The following is a 23,810-nucleotide window of genomic DNA, read 5'->3' as shown; positions in this document are numbered from 1 at the left end:
ACATCATGTACGCATGTATTATCATGCACAACAAGATTGTTGAAGATGAAGGTCCAGCACTGACTGATTGGACCAATGATGATGTTGGTGCTGCGGGTCCAAGCCACAGCGTGGCCACTAGCAATGTACGCATGGGGATACCCCGTGACGATGTTGATCGAGTCCGTGCATATGCCGATATGCGCCAAAGACAAGCTCATGTTCGGCTCCAGAATGATATTATTGAAGAAGTATGGCAGTAGAGGGGTCGTCGTGGATGTAGTTTTTAATTATTGAAATATTTTTTTTAATTTGGTGAAATGTACTTTTTTTTATTTAATGGAATATTTTCTCCCTATTTGTGTCGAAATTTTAATTCCGTAAATTGTTTAATTCCGGAAATTGTTTAATTTGTGAATTTGTGGTTTTTTTAATTGTGGAAAGTCCATCGGGAAGTCCATGGGGATGTCCGCCACTGTGTAGTGGGAAGTCCTTATGACGTGGCAGTGTAGTGGGAAGTCCGTATGACCGGAGGTGTTTTTGGGAATTCCGCCGGGAATTCCGCGCCACTGCTGATGCTCTTACCATCATCGCGTTTCAATAATGTTTGTCGCTCGTCACCTCTGACCCGACTTGTGGTGTCAACAACCTGTGTCCTAACTCGTGCCCTAGGGGCCTTGTCTCCATTCTTCATGTTCTCAATTTTTTCTCTTAATCAGTTAGTTACATTTAATTTATAAAAAAAAAAATAAGTATACGATAGTCCACCAATTCACCTCTGCTGATTTACAAATATCCACATAAATCCACAAAATAGATAAAATTGAACTTAATTGTGAATGTCGCCACATAATTTCCAATTTTGGATTTCTCATTTGGGAAATTTTTCCAGTCTCCACAGTCCACACATTCTCCTTGAACTTAGATTCCGTTGCATCACCGCCGCCTCCAATTAATCTCATTCTACTTAATCAAAGAATCAAAAATGGAATCATAACTAATAAATAGAGATTTGTTATATTTTTCTTTCATTCCCTTCCCTCTTAAAATGTGTACAAAAGGTAATTGATCCAAATTCTTACCAAACTAAACGTTATTTGCAAGGTTAACTTAAGTGCTACCAAATTAAGTTTTTTTGCAATAAAATAAATCCAATTGAACCTAAAAAGGAGAGCAGTTTCCCCATTAAAACGGCAACTCATAATCGCCTCTGCCTAATTCTGTTAAAACGTCAACGTGTTATTAACCCCACGCGCCCCTCACCGCGCGTGGCCTAGCTTCTCCCCCAATTCCTTCAAGATTCATCCATCCTACTTCAGATCGAGATCTGACCCTTCCTCTCTCCTCACCTCTCATGTTTATATTACTCTTTCTAGGTCTTCACTGAATTTGTATAAACCCTAAAATGGCGAGGGGAGGAGCCTGCCACGTCGTCGTTTTCCTATTGCTCTGCGCTGCGTTCCCCGCCGTCTGGTCTGATGGCTCCGATCACAAATACAAAGTCGGAGATCCGGTGCCGCTCTATGCCAACAAAGTCGGACCATTTCACAATCCCAGGTATATGTTCTCGATCGTATAATGCTTGGGGATTTTGATCGTATAATCGTTGTCGTGGACGATCGAGGATTTATTGGCACTAGGTTTAGCTAATCGGTGTGTGGAATTTAGGTCTGATTGCAGATCCTTGCGTTTTACGGAATTTCAGAGTTAGGAGTGTGGTGTGGGGTTTTGACTTTGATTTTGCTTGAGCAATATTGACCGGTTATTCTCTCGATGTGCCTTCCTGATTGTGATTATGTGATGCGATCTCTTGCTTTTTTTGGTATTAATAGTTAGTTTGTTGTGTGATTTGGAGGAGGAATTTCTTTAGCTAAGAACACTAGCGTCGCACACCCTTATTTTTCATTATCTTGTGATGCTCATGTTCTGTTATGTGTTCTTATTGACAGTGAAACGTATCGTTACTTTGATCTCCCGTTCTGCTCTACCGGTATCGACTCTGATTACTCTTATGTCTTACCTATTGTTTTCACTTTTGCTGGTTGGTTGTTTCTCTTGCTCATGCTAATATCTGTGCAGGTGAGTTGAAAGACAAAAGTGAAGCTCTCGGTGAAGTGTTGAATGGAGATCGGTTGGTCAGTGCTCCGTACAAGCTTGACTTTTTGGTTGACAGGGAGGCTGAAGTCATTTGTAAGAAGAAGCTTTCAAAGAAAGATGTTGCTGAGTTTCGAAGAGCAGTGGCAAAGGACTACTATTTTCAGATGTACTATGATGACTTGCCCATTTGGGGTTTCCTGGGAAAGGTTGACAAGGAAGGCAGTGGCGATCCTAGCGAGTACAAATATTATCTATTTAAGCATCTCCACTTTGAAATATTTTATAACAAGGATCGCGTGATTGAGATCAATGCACGCACCGACCCTAATGCTCTTGTGGATCTTACTGAAGACAAAGAAGTGGATGTTGAGTTCATGTACTCAGCCAAATGGAAGGAAACTCATGTACCTTTTGAGAAGAGGATGGATAAGTACTCTAAATCTTCTTCACTTCCTCGCCATTTGGAAATCCACTGGTTTTCAATTATCAATTCTTGTGTGACTGTTCTCCTTCTGACTGGATTTCTTGCTACAATCTTGATGCGAGTGCTCAAGAATGACTTTGTTAAGTAAGGCCTTTTTAAAATTCTTCATGATTATGAGCCGATGAATTCTGTATGATCTCTGCTAATATTTTTCTTATTTTGCTAAAAAAGATATGCCCATGATGAGGAGGCAGCTGACGACCAAGAAGAAACTGGGTGGAAATACATCCATGGTGATGTTTTTAGGTTCCCGAAGTACAAGTCATTGTTTGCTGCTTGTCTAGGAAGTGGCACACAGCTTTTTACCCTGTAAGAATGTCAATCTTCAGCTTTCTATAGTTTTTTTTTTATGATTGCTTAATTGTGATTTAAGTATTGACTAAATAGTGGAAAGCAGTTAACTAAATTGAACATTCTCTTTACCAGGGCCACCTTTATATTCTTACTTGCTCTCGTTGGTGTATTTTATCCCTACAACCGAGGAGCTCTTTTCACTGCACTTGTGGTCATCTATGCTCTTACATCTGGCATTGCAGGCTACACAGCAGCTTCCTTTTATTGCCAATTAGAGGGAACAAACTGGGTTAGTAAATTCAGTACCATTACTCAGTGTTTCATATTTAATTCCATCTAGATAAATGTTCTATCTGTTCAGCTCCATTTTCTGTTGATATGCTTAATGTAACTTCACTTGTGGAGAATCTTGTTCATTAACAAAGTGACGAACCTGATACTATTGAACATGTTATCTTTATACTATTTTATACTAATATATTCATGAGTTTACTGCACTTATTTTCCCTTTAATTCAAATGAGGACTGAGCTAACTTTGGTATTCAATTTCATCCTTGGTCACATGTGAAGTGTTCATTCATAACCTTGATCTTCAGTCTGAACTTTGAATGAGTCAACTTATTTTTATTTTCTCCTTTGATTTCATCTCGGCAATAGTAGTGATAAGATAAGCTGTGCCAAAATTTCCAACATCAGCCTTGTGACTCATAAACAATTATCTTGTGTGTACTGCATGTAGCTTTCCAACATGCTTCTTATAATCTCATCTTTTAGTACTTTTTGTTTTTAACAGGTGCGGAATTTGTTATTGACTGGAGCCCTTTTCTGCGGGCCATTGTTTCTCACGTTTTGCTTCCTCAACACGGTGGCCATTGCTTACCATGCTACTGCAGCTCTTCCTTTTGGTACCATCGTGGTGATATTTTTGATATGGGCTCTTGTGACATCACCTTTATTAGTTTTGGGAGGGATTGCTGGAAAGAATAGTAAGGCAGAGTTTCAAGCTCCTGTCCGTACTACAAAATATCCCAGAGAAATTCCACCTCTGCCTTGGTACCGTGCAACCTTGCCTCAGATGGCTATGGCTGGTTTTCTGCCCTTCAGTGCCATCTATATTGAACTTTACTACATATTTGCTAGTGTCTGGGGCCACAGGATTTACACCATTTACAGTATTCTATTCATAGTCTTTATCATCCTCCTGATTGTCACTGCATTTATCACCGTGGCCTTGACATATTTCCAACTTGCCGCTGAAGATCATGAATGGTGGTGGAGGTATGTCACCATTGCTATGAGCATTGTGCTTTTCTTAAGAACTTACCTTGAATTATCACTTAAATCTGAATTTTCTTTCCTACCAACCAGGTCCTTCCTATGTGGTGGATCTACTGGGTTGTTTATTTATGGCTACTGCCTGTATTACTATTATGCACGGTCAGATATGTCGGGCTTCATGCAGACCTCATTTTTCTTTGGGTACATGGCCTGCATTTGCTATGCTTTCTTCCTAATGCTTGGAGCAGTTGGTTTCCGTGCTTCTTTGTTCTTTGTGCGCCACATTTATCGTTCAATTAAGTGTGAATGATATTTCCCTTTATCTGGAAACCATCCAAGTTCTGCAGGTATGTTCCCTTTAAATGGATAAATCTATGTAATACTCCATTAAACATATTGGAGTCTAATTTGAAAAGGCAATGTGTAATCCTTGCACAGGAGTATTTTGAGTGGGAAAATGGTGGTGTATCGTATCATCCTTGACGTAGCGCAACTATGGCATGAGTGAGTGTGGCTGCATCCAGAGATAGAGTGACCAATTGGTTATTCATGGAAACATTTTATGAGCGGAGAGTAGTTTGCTGAGTAGGGCTAATAAACTCATATCAAACTCTAGTATAGAGCTTTACTATTTCCTATAGTACTACTTTTATTTTACTTTTTGTTGAAAATTTTGTATCACAAGACATGGAAAATATGAAATGTTAACATTTATGTTGATTTGATCAGTTTATTTGCTGGCGCAGTTCATCCAACCTAGTCATCTTAAATTATAAAATTTTTAGTTTTCTATCTCACCTTTACGTGTTCCCTACATGAAATTTTACTCATATTTTTGCAACTTCCCAAGTATATTCATAGGCCGAATCTCTATAGTCCTTACCTTTGCTGGGCTGCAAATGTTAGGTTGAGGCTGTGACGGTTCTAGGTGGGGTCGGGGGTCGATCGATCATGGTGTCAGCCCGTGAGTATCATCCGTGACCGTGAACTCTTTTAATCTTTCCCCGGAGCTGCCGCCGATCCCACAGAGGCAATGAAACTCTTCTTCGCTCTCGTGAAATCCTCATTTTATCGAATGTAACCCCTTTCTCGCTGTTTCCGACTTGCAGTATCCATCGGTAATTTAGTTTTAGCCTAATTTTGACTGAACCTTAAAAGTTGCTTTCAATTTTTCACTCGCTGATTTAAAAATTAGTTTCATTTGAAATCAAAATTTGGTTTCATTAGGGTTTGTAAATAGTTTCATAGGGTTTGTAAATGGAATTCGGTTTTCATTAAAATCCGTTTCATGATGTTGAAAAACTGATGATCAACTATACTATATTTTCTTGCATTGCGATTGAGGAAATTTGATTAGATTAAAAGCTGCTTTAAATTAGCTTAATGCTTCATTCTTGGAAATTTTTAGATTAGGATATGCTTCTTTTCGCAATGAAAATTGTCGAATCAAAAGCTACAGAATAAAATAAGAATTGACTAGTTTCTTGACATATTGCATACAATGAGAGGGGAATAATCGCCACTATTTTTAATAAATTTGTTTGATTCATTTACAATTTCTATTGAAAGAATTTTGAATCACTTTAAAGATATAAATATTACTTAAATTTTAATACATAAATTTCATTTCCTTAATCGGCCACTCCACTCTGATATTGAGGGCCTTTTACTATTTAGAATTAACCTATAAAAATACTAATATTATCGTTGATATGATGCCAATTCACAAAATAAAAGAATTCAACATCCATGATCCCACCTAGGCCTGTAAATTCGGGTACCCGAACCCAAAATTTCAAAAATATCATACCCAATACTCAACCCGTATATGAATTGAAAATTAGTATTTCAAATTTATTCTTTTATATAAATTATATTGTGATAAGAATATAAATTATTAAAAATAATACAATAATACTATTTATTGACTATTATTAAAAGTCTAAACTTCAATTCTAATGCTTTAGCTTTCTCTAGATTATGATTCTATGACTATATATATGTATATATATTATATAGTAATAGGCATTAGATAAATAGACACTTCTTAATTTTAAAATAAAGAAATTTTTGGCATAAATCTACATGTGATTAAATAAATTTACTTTAGATTTACCCTAGGCCCTATACTAAATAAAAATATTTATCACAAATACATAATTAATCGGGTTTAATCAGGTATTAGTCGGGTACCCTAATACGGGTTTCGGGTACCCTAAACCCGAAAAATCATAACATTAACTACCGAAACCCGTACCCGAACCCATAATATCGGGTTTTGGGTACCAAAACCCGTCGGATATTGGGTCGGGATCGGGTATACTCGAAACCCGCGGACTAAATTTGCAGGCCAAATCCCACCATAAAATCACATTGGCAGAATGTGACGCTGTGATCATATCATCCAAAAAATTAATCAAATTCTTTATATTGGTAGTTGTATACTAAAATTTATCCATGCCAAACCACCAGATCCCACATTATTTCACCAAGTGACAGAAACTGAAATTGGTCTACATAATAAGAAAAAGGAAGTGCTTCAGATATCCTTCAATGGACTTTTCTTTTTTCTTCAATTAAAAACAATGCAAGAGCTTTGGATTGATATAATGAGGGTTCCTTTCTGTGTTATTGACCTACAGTAATAAAGCAGCTCTTTTGAAGAACCAAAGAGAGAATCAATCACCTTATGGTCCCAACAATGGCAACGACCGAGAAGCACTACTTGTCTTCGGAGACCTTGAAAAATGTGTAGGACAGAATTAAGTTGTTGATACCATCCATCTTTGGATCCGTTTCGAACTCGGGGTCTATGTAAAAGAACACCTACATGATTCATGGTTATGTATGTTAGTATGGTTGTAGAAAACAACTGGCAAAAGGAATAGAATATGACACCACTTACGGGCATGTCAATCTGTTCCCCAGGAAGAAGCCGTTGCTCTTCAAAGCAGAAACACTGTATTTTATTGAAGTAGACTGCAGCCTGGAAGTTTCATGAGGTGTTAACATTAGTTTTGAATCAGTGGGTGTCAACAAAGGGAGTGGCGATTCCATATGCAAAAAGGAAGAGACTAATAAAATGGCGGAGGCATATAGAGCTTTTGCACATTTTTATTAATTCACGAACAAGACCTATACATCTCGATCATAACAGAACAAAGAGAAAAGGAAAAAATCAGAATGGATGAATAGATTTCTCGAAAAGACAAGTCCATCGTAATATGACAGAGTACACACTCAAACTTCAAAACTACACATGTACCTTCATTGGAGTAACATTATAGGTGGATACACCAGTTATTGGAGTTGCACTTCTATTTTCAGCAGTATAAAATGCAAGGGCACTCTCCCCTGGTTTTACCCTCACCTGTAAGTTAGAAAGAGAAGAATTTTGATGAATGAGTAAGAAACATGCAAGATCAAGAGAAAATTATTTTGCACATATCCCACAGACATGAAATTGGCAAACATTCATCACCATGGCAACATAAAAAACATTAATATTAATAAGCACCTCTCTCTGTGTTGGAATAAACTTCCATGGCATTCCATCAGCCACATCAGCATTGAACTGCACGACAATCTCTCTGTATGCCAAAAACTAGGGGTCATTCAAAAAAAACAAGTTGAAAATAACTATCTTGATTTACCCCAACAATAATTTGTTTTTTCCCCTGAAAAAGCAATAATAAAGATATCCAAACCTGGATGTGACAGTGCCATCCTGCGTATGTCGCGCAATCTTTTCTTCAACACTCTGCAAAACACCAATAGATTTTACATTAGTTAAATCAAATGAAATGTATAAAAAAAGTGGATCCACTGATGAAATCAGAAAACTCCACCTCTCGACGCTGAACAGTACCCCCATAACCTGTAGCTTGACAAAATCTCCTATATAGAGGAACCGCAGCATAACTACATCCTACCATAGCAAAGACCAATCCGGTCAGGTAAAAAAGCATCTTATTCGATTTCCTCTCTGTAGAAGCCTGAGTAGAATATTGCCGGCCAACATAAATGGGATGGGATTTTTTTGAACTGTAAGTTCTCAGATTGTATCCATGATTCGACACAAAACACCGATGATTGAATCCAAACGGTATCCGATAGACAATACTATTACTTCCTCCAATATAAGAACTGTATCTTGAGCCCACAGCATCAAGGTGCCTTGATTGGAAAATTTTGACGACAGACCAGTTAATTCTACTATAAATTTTATAAAGTATACAGTTTTTTATTGCATAATCACCAGGCAAAACACGCTCTGAACTTCCTGAGCAACAATTTGGCACGTTAAATTACCTAGATAAGAAAGGAGCCCGACAAATAGAGATCTTAGAGGAAGATAAAAAATGTGTTCCTCTACAAAGTCGAGAAAATGACATGCTGAGCGAGTGCTGACAGTTAGCTATAATATCAGAAGAAAGTCATTCAGCCGCATCTGCAAGAATGCATCCAATGATATATAGTAAGACCTAACACAGAAAAAGATAAGTACAGTAAGTATAAAAATTGCAGGGTTAAACATAAACAGCCTTCATAATAAAAATTCCTAAACCAATTTAAACAAAATGGAAATTTTAAAAACAAGATTCAAGCTTCTTTGAGGTTTTGGCAACTTCAAATATTTCTGCCCAGGGTTTTCCCCAGTAACAGTAATAACACGACGAGTTACAGGTGAATGGCCAATTCTATTTAAAGAAGAGATCGTCAGCACATGATGAAAATCAACTACACGTAGGATGCTTTAGATGACCCCTTTTCAAGTTTGAAGAATGAAACAGACATTCAAAAGATGACAATATAGTAATTGAAGTAGAAACAAGACAAAAAAGGTAGAGTTCTAGTCAAATTTCAAATTCGGATAAAAAAATTTGAGATTCTGCCAATTTCGAGTTCAGCAACGATTTATCGCTTTATCAATCAAAATGCAGCTGATGAAATCATACTGATACGCAATTAAAAGATACAGATTTAGGTAATAATAGAACTAGGCCTTACCGCCACTTTCAGAAGTCTGACGGAAGCTTAGCCGACTGTAACGGCGGCGCGTGGGTGGTGTGAGAGGCAGTTGGTGGCTAAATGAATGTAGATTTCTTTTGAAACGGAAAAATGAAAATAAGAATTGATGAAAAAAAAACACAGAAAATAGAATCCCCCCATACCCCAGTCGGGTGCGGGTATCCATGATTTTCGGGTCAAAACACCAATACCCGGCGGGCCTGCTCCGGATGAAAACTTATTAGGGCCCATTTTTCCAGTTAAAAACCGTAGCTAGTGTATAATTTATGAAAAATTGCAAAACACCCCTTCCTATTTATGTATTTATTGTTGTGGCCTGAGGAAGAGGAAATGGCGGAAACAAGAACCGTAGATAGATAGAGACGGGTTCTCTTCATATGAATAAGACGATGGAGGCTTGATTATATACTCCTATTTAATTATGATCAACTAAATAATTAGTAAACAATTAAGATATTTAATTGTTAATTGTATTGATTTTTGGTTATGTTTAGTGCTAGTACTAATTAACTATGTTAACACTATACGAATTTAGAATTTTGAGTTGGTGATTGTTTAAATATATTTGAATTTTAGATTTATATTTAAGTATTTGTAGTATTTAGTTTAAGTTTAATTATTCTTTCATCTATTATTTAGTTAAAAAGTCAATTAATATTCATTTTATTTTATATAAATTATTAGTATTAATTATTTATTTTCGATAATTTGTGATATTGTATATAATATTATATTTAAATTTAATACAATATGATATTTAATTTATAATAAATTATTATGGGGGTTAATGTGTAATTTAAATAAATATATAGGTAAGATTGAAAAAGTAAAAAGAAAATATGGAATATTATTTTAGGTTTGAGTTTGGTGTAAATGGTAGGAGTAGAATTACTTTTTGATGTGATAGAACTGGAAAAATGAGTTTGAATTTGGTGTAAATGGTTGGAGATGACCTTAGACTATGTTCGACATTATGGAATTGAGCCTGCGGAACTGAAATTGGTATTGGAGCCTTCTATATCCAATATTTGGTATAGCAAAATAATTATAAAATTGAGCATCTTCACACACTCATACTGCTAACACACACGATGCGCGTATACATACACTTCATTTCAATTATGCAGTATATCATTTTCACCGAACAAAAGATTTGAAATTGGATTATAATTCAATTCCGTAGAATCCTAATTTCAATTCTAATTCTAATTTTGTATATCGAACGGACCCTTACAAAATTTGAGATTTTTTTCGAAGTAGTTTGTATGCAATAGTTAAATTTGTGATTAGAATATTAAATCATAAAGTTTGATCAAATTATAGTCTGTTCACGAACTTTGAAATTAGAATATTAAATCATAAATTTTTTATTTTTCTCAATTATCTCGCCCATGCACAACATATCTATTTTTAACTACATTCAAAATGGCATGTTTAATTAAAATAAGTACTACTACTTCTTTATATTCCTTTATTTCTTATTTCCGTTCTTATTTTATTAAAACACTATCGTATTTAACATCACTATAAAAATATGTCGATTTATGCATTAATGGGCAATTGAGAAAATTTGAACTTCATAATTTAATATTTTAATTTTAAAATTAGTGGGATAGATCAAAATTTGAATAAACTTCAATTTATATGACTATTATCGTTTTAATTAACAATATTGAGACAAAGTCAAGATGGAATACTAATCTAAATAAAAAAGCTGATGAAGTCTAATAAAAGAAAAAATAAATATTCATGAAGACTAATATTCTTTCCGTCTCATCTTACTTGAGGTGTTTTTTTACACATAATTGATAAAAATTATATTTAGTGAATTAAATAAAGTAAAATAAAGTAGATGAGAGAATAAAGTAAGAGAGAGAAGAGAGAGTAAAGTAAAAGAAAAAATAAAGTAAGTGTGATTGAATGTTTTATTTTTAATTAAAAAGAGAAATGACTCAAGTAACTTGGGATAATCCAAAATCGAATACGACTCAAGTAACTTGGATAGATGGAGTAGAAGAGATCGATGTTTTTGTTGTGAGGTATAAACACTAGTAAATCATACTCCCTCCGTTTTTTAAAAATAGCAACTATTTCCATTTTGAGTCGTTTCTTAAAAATAGAAACTTTAGAGCATCCATATCCATGCTCTTCCGCAAGAGCATGGATGTGGGCCCGGACCATATTTATTCATTTTTTGCTTCATGCTCTTCCGCAAGAGCATGCTCAAGGGTCCCACCATTCTATTATTCAATCTAAATACTTCAATTACTAAAAACATTTCCACAATATTAAAATGCATTAAAAATACCCAAAATACTATTATAAATTACTAAAAAATTAAAAATTACATAATTAAAATCCTAAAAATTAAAAATTACATAATTAAATTTATAATAAAAAATAAAGTATAAATGAGAGATAATTTAATGTAAAGAATGGATGATGAATGCGAGTATTTATAGATGATTTTGGGATAATTTTTTTAAAAAAAAAAATTGAAAAAACTGGTAAAAAACGACTGTAATTTTGGGAATCCGAAAATATTTTTTTTTTCTTTTTTTTTCTGGATTATTTTCAATTTTTTATGAATTTAAAAAATAAATAAATTTAACGGAATAAAAATGAGGCAATTAGAAGGTGCCATGTAGGCGTGCTCTTCGGCACGACGGTGCTCTTGCTATCGAGCAAGGTCGTGCAGTCGGCAAGAGCACAACGGTGAGCAATGACGTGCTCTTGCCGTCGGCAAGAGCACCGATGCACATGCTCTTAGAGCATCCGCAATAGGGACGGTTGTCTCGGCGGACATCCAGACGGACACCCTAAAAACACCTCGTGCCACGTCATAAGGACATCCCACAGCACTGCCACGTCATAAGGATATCCCACTGCACAATAGCGGACATCTCCAAGGACATCCCGACGGACAAGAATAATAATAAAAATTCACAAATTTACAAATATACAACTTACGGAATTAAAATTTCAACACGAATACGGGGAAAATGCAACCATTTTATTTCTAAAAAACATACATAATTAAATAAAAAAACACATTAATACAAGTGGTGCGAATGAAATTAAGTTCAACGAGCCGCATATATAGAGTTTTTTTAAAAAAAAATTGGAAATTAGGACGTCCGTCGTGTCACCGCAATAGCTGACGACCCGGCGGACATCCGCGCTCACCCGTGGACGACCTCTCGTCTGTCGCCGACGTCCGTGTCGGCCTCAAACGGCGCAATAGCGGACGTTCTCCGGGAAATCCGCTATTGCGGATGCTCTTAGGGCATCCGCAACGCATCTCTTAACCGTCTCGGAGAGACGAGACGGATAAGAGATGGCGTTGCAGCCTTCCGTCCCGGAGGGACGGCTCGCGCGACAGCTCGCCACGCGCCAGCTCCACATGGCGAGCGTTGGCGCTAGGCGTGACGCCCACTCGCCGGCCCGCGAGTGGGCGTCGTCACGCTGACGCAAAAAATCATTTTTAAAAAAATCGATTTTAATAAAATAAAAAAATAAAATAATGAAGAACGGTAATATTACCGTTGAAATTTTTTTTCTCTTTTTGGGTAAAATTTGCCAACCAGTAGACGCACATGATCGCCATTAGACAACTATTTTTTATTTTTTTAGATTTTATTAATGTGGTTTTTTATTTTTTGAGAATTTTAAGTTGTAATTTTATTTTATTTAATGAAATATGTTTTTTTATTAATTGAATTTGTTGGAAATAAAAATAAAAAAAGAAATTGAATGAATAGTTAATGGATGAGATGGTTAAGAGACGGTTAAGAGATGGAGGGTTGCATGTGCTGTCTCTTAGTTAAGATATGGGAAGAAAAGTACAGTGGGGCCCATGAATAGTGAAGAGATGAGACGGTTAAGAGATGGATAAGAGACAACGTTGCGGATGGCCTAGAATCTTTCTATTTTAGGACATGTACCCCACAATCCACTAACTCTACTTTCACTACTTTTTTCTCTTCATCTCTCTTACTTTACTTATTTTTCTTTTCCTCTCTCTTACTTTACCAATTGTGTATTAAAACTCGTGTCGTTTCAAATGTTTCTATATATATGTATATATAGGGAGATGATCAAAGTATAACTAATATTAAGTGTATAACTAGAGAACAAATCTCAGCCACACATCTTAATACTCCAAATTAATCATATGGCTTAGTTATTTTTACATGTTTTAAATAAAAAGTAATTAACAAGGGCATTTTTGAAAACTAAATTCAACTCCAACCGTCTCCTTCAAATTTCCAACTCCAATTTCATAAAAAATGGGACTTCTATTCACACTCCTTTTCCTCTCCCCTCTTTTCCACGGATTGGAATCGGGGGAGGGGATGACGATCGGAGCGGTATCCGTGCACGAATCTTAGCTGCAATCATTCGTTTTTTTGCAAATTCTGTGATGCCTGAGCAACGTGAACCCTAGGACGAGTCCGGTGACGACGAGAATCACGACGATGAAGACGAAGATCTTCGTGGCTTTGCCGACGAAGCACATTTTAATCGAATTTTCGGTTGGAGTTTCAATTGGTGAATTGAATTTTTGCTGAAATTATGCAGTTAAGGAGGATTTGGATCCCCTGTTGTGCTGTGCACAGACAGGGGAATAAAAAAATAATTTTTTTTATTATTAAATTTTTTTTGTGTGTGCACAGCAGGTGTTGTGCACAGCAGGGGATCCACCCCTAGTTAAGGAAAGACAATTGAGAATTTGTGGGGGCAATGATGAGTTGGTGTGTGAGTGCGCTTTTTGTATTTATGCGCAGAGGAAAGAAATTGTGGTTTTGCAATTATATGTATGTATATATAATATATGTATGTATTATTTTCTTTTCTTCTTCTTGGATTTGGGCATTGGTGGAGTGAAGGAGACGATTGAGGAAGCTATCACGTGAAGGCCATTGAATGAGAATACGCTTGATTTTTGGATGTTTCTAACCGTGGAACAATCACTATAACCATGTTTTTACTTCACTGATGTTAACAAAATACATTACTATAACAAAAAATCAAAGAAACATCACTATAACCATGTTTTTACTTCACTGATGTTAACAAAATACATCACTATAGCAAAAAATCAAAGAAACATCACTCTAACCCTAGAACACATCACTATAACCATGTTTTTACTTCACTGATGTTAACAAAATACATCACTATAACCATGTTTTTACTTCACTGATGTTAACAAAATACATCACTATAACCATGTTTTTACTTCACTGATGTTAACAAAATACATCACTATAGCAAAAAATCAAATAATCGTCACTTTAACCCTGAAACACATCACTATAACCATGTTTTTACTTCACTGATGTTAACAAAATACATCACAATAGCAAAATATCATAGAAACATCACTCTAATCCTGAAACATCACTATAACCATATTTTTACTTCACTGATGTTAACAAAATACATCACTATAGCAAAAAATTAAAGAAACATCACTCTAACCTTGGAACACATCACTATAACCATGTTTTTACTTCACTGATGTTAACAAAATACATCACTATAGAAAAATATCATAGAAACATCACTCTAACCCTGTAACACATCATTATAACCATGTTTTTACTTCACTGATGTTAAAAAAATACATCACTATAACCATGTTTTTACTTCACTGGTGTTAACAAAATACATCACTATAACAAAAAATTCAAGAAACATCACTCTAACCTTGGAACACATCACTATAACCATGTTTTTACTTCACTGATGTTAACAAAATACATCACTATAGCAAAAAATACTTCGTAGACTGATCACTCCTCTTCAAATTCAATGAAGGAGAGGTGATTTCGCCATCACCGCTCATTCCCGACCCCGATCGCCATGGAATAGGCGATCGGAGCACCTCCTTCTCCTCATCCGCATCTCGAGCTCTGGAATTAGGGTTGGGAAGGGGGTGGTTCAAGCTTCTAACGGGAAGAAGGAGAGTTCAATGCTTCAAACTTGTTCTCCTCGATCACGGATTCGGATTCGGATTCATCATCGAAAACAGATGAAACCTGCAGCAGCTTGGACAAATATAGCTGGGCATTATCAATCTTGTAGTTGTCTTTGTGAGGCCCAATATCGTTTTTCTTGCTGAACAGTCCGTACGAAACGGCGATGCCCACAAAAATGAGCTGTAGAAGCTCCCAGCTTGTTGAGTGGAAGGTTTGGTTGAAGAAATCAGGAGCCGTTTGAGCTGATGTTGTTCGACGAAGGACTAGATGTTGACGACTGGATAGCGACGGCGACGACGACGGCTACAACGAAGGCGGCGGCTACGACGAAGGCGACGCGAGGTTGAATCGCGGTTTAATTTTGCAGAAAAGAGAAGAGGAGAAGAACATGGTTTATTTTTCAAATGAATTGAATTTGATGTAACCTAATTTTGGTTGTGCAATGACCATTATACCCCGCCTTGTAATAGTGAAGTAAATTTGTGATAGAGAGAACTAATTTCTCCTTTAAATTCAAAAATTACATGTATTAATACTAGCCCTTGATTTTCTTGATCTTGTGACTGTGGTTTGTTCTCTAGTTATGTAGTTAATGGGCACTTGCCCTATATCACTACTATATATATATATATAGGGATGTATTCATTTCATTTTTGTATATTTTGTTCTTTGTTCTTTTTAATCTCAGCCCCACGATTTTTTCATCCGACGGTTAGATTGGTGCCACGTGTCATTTAATAATGCAGATTTTCAGTTGAATAATGCACACCGACTAATAATGCACCATTATAGTGTAATAATGCAGATTTTCAGTTGAATAATGCACATCGACTAATAATGCACCATTATAGTGTAATAATGTTGTCATCTGGACCGTTGATGAATGAGATCTAACTGCCCATATTAAAAAGAATAAAGGATCTAAGGGATGAATAGGAGAATAACGCTCCTCTATATATATATATATATTTTTAATACGAGGGAGTATTGAACAAAAATAATTGTAGTCGTGTAAGTTTTAATGCTTAATTTATATAGTGACATGGCAGGGTCCTCTCTCCACGCGTCCAACACTCCAACCGCCATCCCTTCCTGTCACCTTCATCCACTCCATTTCTCTCTCTTCTCTGTAGCTCGCTCATCCCTCAGTCAATCAACGCTAATCGCCTAATCGAGTCACGCCACAGATCAATTCACCATTACTGCTCGCCACATCACCTCTGAAAAATTATTCTTACTCAACAATGGCGGACGATACTGCTACCAAACAGCCCAACGGAGTCGTGATCGACCCCAACGGCGACGAATATTCTCAAAACCCGCAGGACCTCACCCTTTTCACCCTCCTCAACCGCCTCATCGCTGCGATTTTCTTCCCCAGCCCTAATTCCTCCGCCCCTCTGCTCCACAGGATCAAAACCGCCCTCGCCGAGAATGTTCCCCTGCTTCGCGACGCTTCTAAGAACACTGCTGCACGCGTTCTGCAGTGGACCCGCCGCGGCAGCCCTCTCCGCGCGTTGTTCGTTGTATCCGTGAGTCCATTTATATATTCTCTTGCTCCGTTCTCTGCTTTTTTATTGGATCTGCTGGAAATGAAATTCAAATTAATTTCATGTTTAGGGATAATTTATTTTGGTTTTAGAAATTACTGTTTAAAATTCGTGCGGCCGACAGGTAGATCTATCTGATTTTTTGTTTAAAATCACCTATCGCCATTCGCTATTAGCATTAAATGCCGACGGCTTTTACCATTTCAAACCGATTTGAAGAAACTTGGCTTACAGTAATCAAAAGGCTTTCAGTTAAGCCATAATTTCCTCGTTGATTTGTCCAGGCTCATTGGAAGTGAGAATTTATCTTTAAATTGGAAAAAAAGTTATTCTCAGCCTAGCTTACATGTTTCTCATAGTTCAGTGGGCTGCTTCGTATACTTAAATGTGAGTTATGAACTCATGAAAGAAGAGTAAATAGGTCTAGCTGCTTCTTCTAGTTTAAAATTTTACTCTTTAAAAATGATGAAATATGGATAAGTGGATGGTTCCAAACTTGCAATACATTGTTAATGCTTCTTGCTATCTTGTTAAAGATGCCTTTGCATCCCAAAAATTGAGAGCCCTTTTGGAAGCATGTGGTTATCCTTTCTAATAAAATCTGAGTTATTATAAATCAATTACTTACACCAGAAGTATCATGAGTGTTTGTGCCATGGTTAAATAAGGCAGCAGAAATAGTCAATAGAGAAAGTAGCTAAAGTAGTGGAGTATACTTTTTTGCCTCTAGTCTACATTATTATGGTGGTTGTGACAGGCATTTTAAGTTACATTCCTTCTTACTTATTCAGAATCAATCTTGTTTAATAGTAAAGCTATTAACTTTTTCCATAATATCTCTCAGAACTGATCTCTTAACTTTGCTCATCAATACTTTTCTTGGAGACAAACTATTAACATTCTGTTTTCTCCTGTCGTTCAAGTGTCATCAGATGCATCTCCTGGCATTGGATTATCGCAGAACTTTGTAACTTGTTGTGTATTTAGATATAATTGTCTGGGATCTTTGACGTCTTGCATTACAGAGTTCTGTCTTCCACAGATTCTGATTTTCTGGAAAAAATTCAAAGAATCTTGATGGAAATTAGTTCTATATATGATTAAGCAGCTCATTGTCACTAAGTCTTGACAAAGCAATGATTAGTTGTACCCTTATCAAGCAAGTGGGTCTAGAGAAGGCCCTATAGTTCATTATTTTATGTTAGGAATAATCATGTAATTTTGTTTCTTGATTGGCCTTTTCTTATGATGTTGTCATGATGCTTATAATTGTTGCAGGTAGGGACAATTGTTTTCCTAACGTTGGCGGGGTTGTTAGTTTTCTTGCTCTTCTTTGTTGCTGCAACCTTCAATGCTGTTGTCATTTCTCTTGTGATGTCATTAGCAGCAGCAGGAGGATTCTTGGCTATTTTCTTTGCCTGTGTTGCAGCCATTTATATTGGAGCATTATCCGTAGCTATATTTGTCATCTCTGCAGCAACAATTTCTTGTATCATTGCTGTTCTTATTGCCGCAGGTAAACATTGTTTTCTTATGACTTAGCGATTCTGGACTTTGATGCTCTTTGGAACACGACTAAGATAATTTTTTTACTGTTGCATTAATCAATCACAATAGCAGAAAGCAGGTTTTTCTTGAATTAGTCAGCATTCTAGAATTAATTTAATTTTTGAGGAAGCGAGACTTTAAAACGATAGAGGCCACCTCACTAGTTTAAATAGTAGTAGTTTGTTCATCCCTATTCCATATGGTATTAGAATTAAAAAACCGGAAATACTATTCACAACATGTAACCACTGATAGATTCCATTTCTACAAAGTTCTTAAAATAAACTTGATCCTACTGCCTCTTTAAGTCTTAGGGTGATTATCATGTTTGTACTTCTCTGACAGGTTATGTTTTTTTGGATTTTTTTCTTAGACCATTTTTAGTCACCATTTTTGCGAACACTAATATTAGTATACCTTAAATTTAGCTCCAAATGTTAAACAGCAATACCATGGCATACTACTTAACATGACGTCTAGTTTCGTAATGTTTTTACGATGAAAGACTCTCGAGGTAGTCTAGACAAGTAGTTGGAACTAATGCACCTCTAGCTAAATAGTCAGAGCAACTCAGGACAGTAATATTAAACGAAAATTGTCAAGATCCTCAATATGAGCATGCATTTTGCTATGTGACTTTGAGAAGCTACCTTTTACACAATATTGTCAGACTCACCGAAATAATGGAAGTGGCCAACTGATTATCTCAATGAAGGCAAAAACATCATTTAACAAAATTTTTGCTGATTATCTTCTCTAACTGGAAACGGTTGGGATTGTTGTCTTTAATTCATAGAGTTTCTGATACCCGCCGATAGGCCAAATAATCACCTCAGTATGACAAGAAGCAGATGTAGCATGATTTCTCATTCTGAACTTCGACAGCAGTTTTCTTCTTGCTTTGTATCTTGTGTAATGCTCACCGCTGATGTCAAAATCAGGTTGGATTGGATTCTTTTGTACATTGTGGATTGCAGCGCAGAAAAGCATAGGCCTGGCCAAACATTCCATTTCCATCACAGGGTCGGCAGTTTCAGCCTACTCATCCGCTTGGCACGACAAACGTGGCCAGGTCTCAAAGAAATCGGACTGAGGCCGCGTGGATTATGATGTGCGTGTATATCCATATGCTGTGAGTTTTATTCTATCCATCTCCGCGTTGCGCTGCTCTGCTCTATTATATAAGTATCAATAAGGATGCCGGGTTGTCTTGTGTATACTGTGCTAGCATCTAAGGAAACTTGATTCATATAATTTCTATCCCATTTGGTTTTAGAGTAATAAAAGTTAATCAATCTTTTGTTTGTTTTATTGCGTTTAGCCATTTCAATCCACACTATACTTTTTTCTATATGTTTATCACTTGAGAAGTTATTTATTACACTTATCTCATTAAGGAATATGTGACATGTCAAACCTCGACATAAAACAAGAAGTTTGGTAAGTCATAAAAATAACATTATTATGATTTGTCGGTCATTCGAGATTTGTGGTCTTCATTTAGGCTGTGTTGTCAATTCTATCAACTTACATTATTCATTGAAAAGCAACATATATGCGGAATTCTTTTGCTAATTAGCCTCAAATTTCGTTAGATGAAAATTAAAATGTAATTATTTTAATCACCCTTTTTCCCCAAAAATGAAAAAAAGAAAAAGAAAAAGAAAATGTCAAATATTTTTTTTGGCATAGATGTGTTAGAGCATCTGTCGCATCGCTGTTTCGATGTTGTCTCGGTAATGAAAAAAAGAAAAAGAAAATGTCAAATATTTTTTTTGGCATAGATGTGTTAGAGCATCCGTAGCATCGCTGGCTTGATGTTGTCTCGGTCTCGTCTCGGCGAGACGAGACAACATCGAGCCAGCGATGCGGATACTCCGTCGCGTCCCGTGTCCCTCCGTCGAGAGGAGGTTGGCGAGCTCTCGTGCGGTCGTTTATATCCGTTGAAAAAATGTTTTTTTAATTTTTTTTTAAATTCCGAATAAATCAGGGAAAAAAAATTCCCCCAAAAATACTAGCCGTTTATAGCTGTTTTTTCCAATATTTTAATTTTTTTTCTATTTTTTTAAGCCCCCAATCACTTCTATAAATATCAAATCATTCCCACAAATTATCAACCATAAAAAACTCTCTATTCTCACTCAAACACTCTACATTCTTCATCTCAAAACATTATTCTTCTCCCAAATTTAATATATTCATGGATCCATTTGAGCAAATACGTCGAATGATGGAAGAATCGCTAGAAGCAGGTCGGCGTTGGGAGGAGGAGGAAGCCGCAACGCGTCAAAAGCGACCCCAGAAATACATCCATCGTGACCGGGAGGAAGCCGCCGCAAGGTTGGTATGAGATTACTTTTGTGAAAACTCCGTATGGGGAAATACCTACTTCCATCACCGTTTTCGCATGCGGCGGGAGCTATCTGAAGTGGCCAACCTTCGTGAAGACGTTCAACAGGCTGATAAACGAAAAACATGCTCTTTTTGCGCAGAAGCAAGAGGTTGCTCGCAAGGATGTGGAGAGAGCATTCGGGGTTCTACAAGCTCAATTCCACATTATCAAATCCCCAGCTCATACGTGGTTTATGGAAAATATGGTCGACATCATGTATACATGCATAGTCTTGCACAACATGATTGTCACCGACGAAGGACCTAATGCAGAAAATTGGTTCGAATCTGAAACGCCGGGATGCTCTACTAGGCCTGTAAATTCGGGTACCCGCTTGTACCCAAACCCGAAAATTCGAGTACCCGAATCCGAAATCTCAAAAATATCATACCCAAAACCCGACCCGTGTATGAATTCGGGTACCCTAATACCTGGTGCGGGTACTCGAACCTAACTAATCGGGTACCCATAAACCCGAAATTAGTATATTTCAAATTTATTCTTTTATAGTATAAATTATATTGTGATGAGAAAATAAATGATTAAAAATAACACAATAATACTATTTATTGACTATTATTAAAAGTCCAAACTTCAATTCTAATGCTTTAGCTTTATGTAGAGTCTAGATTATGATTCTATGACTATATATATATATATATATATATATATATATATATATATATATATATAGGGGAGCATTATTCTCCTTTTCATCCCTAAGATCCTTTGTTCTTCTCATTATTAGTCGTTAGATCTTATAAATCAATGGCTGAGATTGATTCTATGATTCTGCTTTCGTGTTGCATTATACAGCTTATCTGTATGCATTATGAGGGTAATATAGACAAATCATAATTACATTGAACCGCCATATTTTGGCAAGTCCGATTTTTAAGGGCTTTGAAACCTTCCGTCTTTTCATTCGCTCACATTCAATACTCTCTCATCACTCTCCACTCTCTCCACATTCTCCACTCGCAGAAACCCTAACTACAACCGCCGCTCAGAGATATTACCCATTCGTTTGCTTTAGCCCGAACAGGTACTGGCTGTGTGCGGCCACGGAGTCGAGCATTAAGATTTGGGACTTGGAGAGCAAGAGTGTTGTGGTGGACCTTAAGGTTGATTTGAAGCATGAGAGCGAGATGGTTGCCGATGGAGCACAAACCGCCGCTGGAAAAACTAAGGTGATCTATTGCACGAGTCTAAACTGGAGCGCAGATGGAAGCACGCTTTTCAGTGGATATACAGATGGAGTGGTGCGAGTTTGGGGCATTGGACGATACTAAAGCCTACTGTGAGTCTTTTTACTTTTTAGATTGAAGCTATAAGAGGGGCGTCAGACTCTCTGTTTATATGCTTTTGTTGTTTCTACCTCCTACCACTGTTAAACGATAATTGTTTTTCTTAATTTTAAATCCCTTTACTATTATGCAATAAAAAAAACCGCTCACAGTAAAGTGAATGCATTATTTGTTTGCATTATTTATGTTGTATCGTTGCATTATTTATGTTGTATTGTTGCATTATTTGGTTGGTGTGGTACATTATTGTAGTATGAGCGAAGGCTGAATGTTTATTTTCTAAATGTACATTCCTGGGTAAATGTTATGCATTATTAGGTTGATGTTGTGCATTTTAAACTATTTCTATGCATTATATATCTGTTTCATGAATCAAGTGCCTGCTGTTGTACATGAGCTAAATAGTGAATGAATTATTTTTATGTTCATAACTAGCCTGAATCTGTACGTTATGTAGCTATTTCTATGCATTATTTATCCTGTTTTATGCATCATTTGACTGCTGTTGTACATGAGTCTAAGAGTGAATGCAATATTTGTATGTTCATTACTTGAGTGATTCCGTACATTATTTGGCTATGTGAATGCATTATTTATCCTGTTTTATGCATCATGTGACTGTTGTTGTACATAGGTCAAAGAGTGAATGGAATATTTGTATGTTCATTACTTGACCGGATCTGTACATTATTTAGTTATTTTAGTGCATTATTTATCATGGTTTATGCTTTATGTGTCTGTCTGTTGTATAAATGAATGCAGTATAAATGTCAACATTATTTTATTCAGTTTGTACATTATGTAACTAATTGTATGCTATTATTCTGTATGTTGTACAACATCAAAGCAGCTAAGATTGGACATCGACGAGGCGGTCGATGATATTGCCAGTAGGAATTGCCCAGAAATTTCGGGAGCGAGTATCAGAGTCCGGGACTAGTACAGCTCCGGAAGAGACGGAGGATAGGAAACCAACGGGTAGGAACGTCGACCATTGGTATTGTGGACGAACCCCTTCCGAGTTTCTGAATTGTATAAACAGTTTAACTCCACGGCAGAAGGAAGCCGTCCCGGAACTCGTACATGAGTCTAACAGTAAATGCAATATTTGTACATTATTTAGCTATTTCTATGCATTATTTATCATGTTTTATGCATCATTAGATTGTTGTTGTACATTAGTCTAAGAATGAATGCAATATTTGTATGTTCATTACTTGAGTGATTCCGTACATTATTTGGCTATTTGAATGCAGTATTTATCTTGTTTTATGCATCACGTGGTTGCTGTTGTACGTAGTAGATCCTAGCCCCTAGGCTTGTTAAACCCTTAGGGAAAACAAGAAACGTGCTCCAAACATCGAAACCTGGCACAACTTAAATTAAACGGGTCAGGATAAATATTCATTCCATATTACAAATAATGCATTACAGAAACTAAATTACGCATTATACTATACTAAAATATACATTATGTATGTCTGTTTTAAAAAATACCTACACGCTATGCATGTGCAACCCCAGACGAATTACTCCAGCTCGTGTATTTGGACAACGTTTTTTAGACTTAGAACATACTACACCCTAGCCCCTAGGCTTGTCAAACCCTTAGGGAAAACAAGAAACGTTTACCAAACAACGACACATGACACAACTTAAATTAAACGGGTCAGGATAAATGTTCATTACATATCACATATAATGCATTATAGAATCTAAACTACGCATTATACTAAACAAAATATACATTATGTGCAACCCCAGACGAATTACTACTGGTCGTGTATTTGGACAAGGTTTTTTAGACTTTGAACATACTACACCCTAGCCCCTAGGCTTGTTAAACTCTTAGGGGAAACAAGAAA

The 23,810-nt window shown here is 36.4% G+C and overlaps 3 protein-coding genes across 3 annotated transcripts; 2 read left to right on the top strand and 1 right to left on the bottom strand.

The window, feature by feature from the left end:
• The first annotated feature begins 1,246 nt into the window (after nucleotides 1-1,246).
• On the top strand, nucleotides 1,247-4,866 carry LOC121775218 (transmembrane 9 superfamily member 3-like). The gene is made up of 8 exons (XM_042172254.1): nucleotides 1,247-1,536; nucleotides 1,929-1,969; nucleotides 2,059-2,644; nucleotides 2,732-2,869; nucleotides 2,987-3,143; nucleotides 3,649-4,133; nucleotides 4,224-4,480; nucleotides 4,572-4,866. Exons 1-7 carry the CDS (start codon nucleotides 1,385-1,387, stop codon nucleotides 4,441-4,443), a joined length of 1,779 nt encoding a protein of 592 aa, XP_042028188.1. The 5' UTR covers nucleotides 1,247-1,384; the 3' UTR covers nucleotides 4,444-4,480; nucleotides 4,572-4,866.
• Nucleotides 4,867-6,531: 1,665 nt separating this feature from the next.
• LOC121775599 (cytochrome c oxidase assembly protein COX11, mitochondrial-like) lies at nucleotides 6,532-8,612 on the bottom strand. Its single transcript, XM_042172703.1, has 7 exons — nucleotides 8,445-8,612; nucleotides 7,982-8,309; nucleotides 7,841-7,893; nucleotides 7,651-7,723; nucleotides 7,399-7,503; nucleotides 7,039-7,119; nucleotides 6,532-6,959 (listed from the first exon to the last, which is right to left on the bottom strand). Exons 1-7 carry the CDS (start codon nucleotides 8,525-8,527, stop codon nucleotides 6,855-6,857), a joined length of 828 nt encoding a protein of 275 aa, XP_042028637.1. The 5' UTR covers nucleotides 8,528-8,612; the 3' UTR covers nucleotides 6,532-6,854.
• Nucleotides 8,613-16,203: 7,591 nt separating this feature from the next.
• LOC121773221 lies at nucleotides 16,204-19,557 on the top strand. Its single transcript, XM_042170035.1, has 3 exons — nucleotides 16,204-16,680; nucleotides 17,977-18,214; nucleotides 19,188-19,557. Exons 1-3 carry the CDS (start codon nucleotides 16,393-16,395, stop codon nucleotides 19,337-19,339), a joined length of 678 nt encoding a protein of 225 aa, XP_042025969.1. The 5' UTR covers nucleotides 16,204-16,392; the 3' UTR covers nucleotides 19,340-19,557.
• The last annotated feature ends 4,253 nt before the right edge of the window (nucleotides 19,558-23,810 follow it).

The sequence above is a fragment of the Salvia splendens genome, chromosome 17, assembly GCF_004379255.2.
Source record: "Salvia splendens isolate huo1 chromosome 17, SspV2, whole genome shotgun sequence".
Lineage (NCBI taxonomy): Eukaryota > Viridiplantae > Streptophyta > Magnoliopsida > Lamiales > Lamiaceae > Salvia > Salvia splendens.
This window is presented reverse-complemented; position numbering and strand designations above follow the sequence as displayed.

Coding starts and splice junctions, on each gene's coding strand:
- LOC121775218 (XM_042172254.1), top strand. CDS start 1,385: ATGGCGAGGGGAGGAGCCTGCCACGTCGTCGTTTTCCTATTGCTCTGC. Junction 1,970..2,058: donor TCTCCCGTTCTGCTCTACCG/GTATCGACTCTG, acceptor ATATCTGTGCAG/GTGAGTTGAAAGACAAAAGT. Junction 3,144..3,648: donor AATTAGAGGGAACAAACTGG/GTTAGTAAATTC, acceptor TGTTTTTAACAG/GTGCGGAATTTGTTATTGAC.
- LOC121775599 (XM_042172703.1), bottom strand. CDS start 8,527: ATGTCATTTTCTCGACTTTGTAGAGGAACACATTTTTTATCTTCCTCT. Junction 7,120..7,398: donor ATAATGTTACTCCAATGAAG/GTACATGTGTAG, acceptor TGAAACTTCCAG/GCTGCAGTCTACTTCAATAA. Junction 6,960..7,038: donor GGGAACAGATTGACATGCCC/GTAAGTGGTGTC, acceptor TGAATCATGTAG/GTGTTCTTTTACATAGACCC.
- LOC121773221 (XM_042170035.1), top strand. CDS start 16,393: ATGGCGGACGATACTGCTACCAAACAGCCCAACGGAGTCGTGATCGAC. Junction 16,681..17,976: donor GCGCGTTGTTCGTTGTATCC/GTGAGTCCATTT, acceptor TAATTGTTGCAG/GTAGGGACAATTGTTTTCCT. Junction 18,215..19,187: donor TGCTGTTCTTATTGCCGCAG/GTAAACATTGTT, acceptor TGTCAAAATCAG/GTTGGATTGGATTCTTTTGT.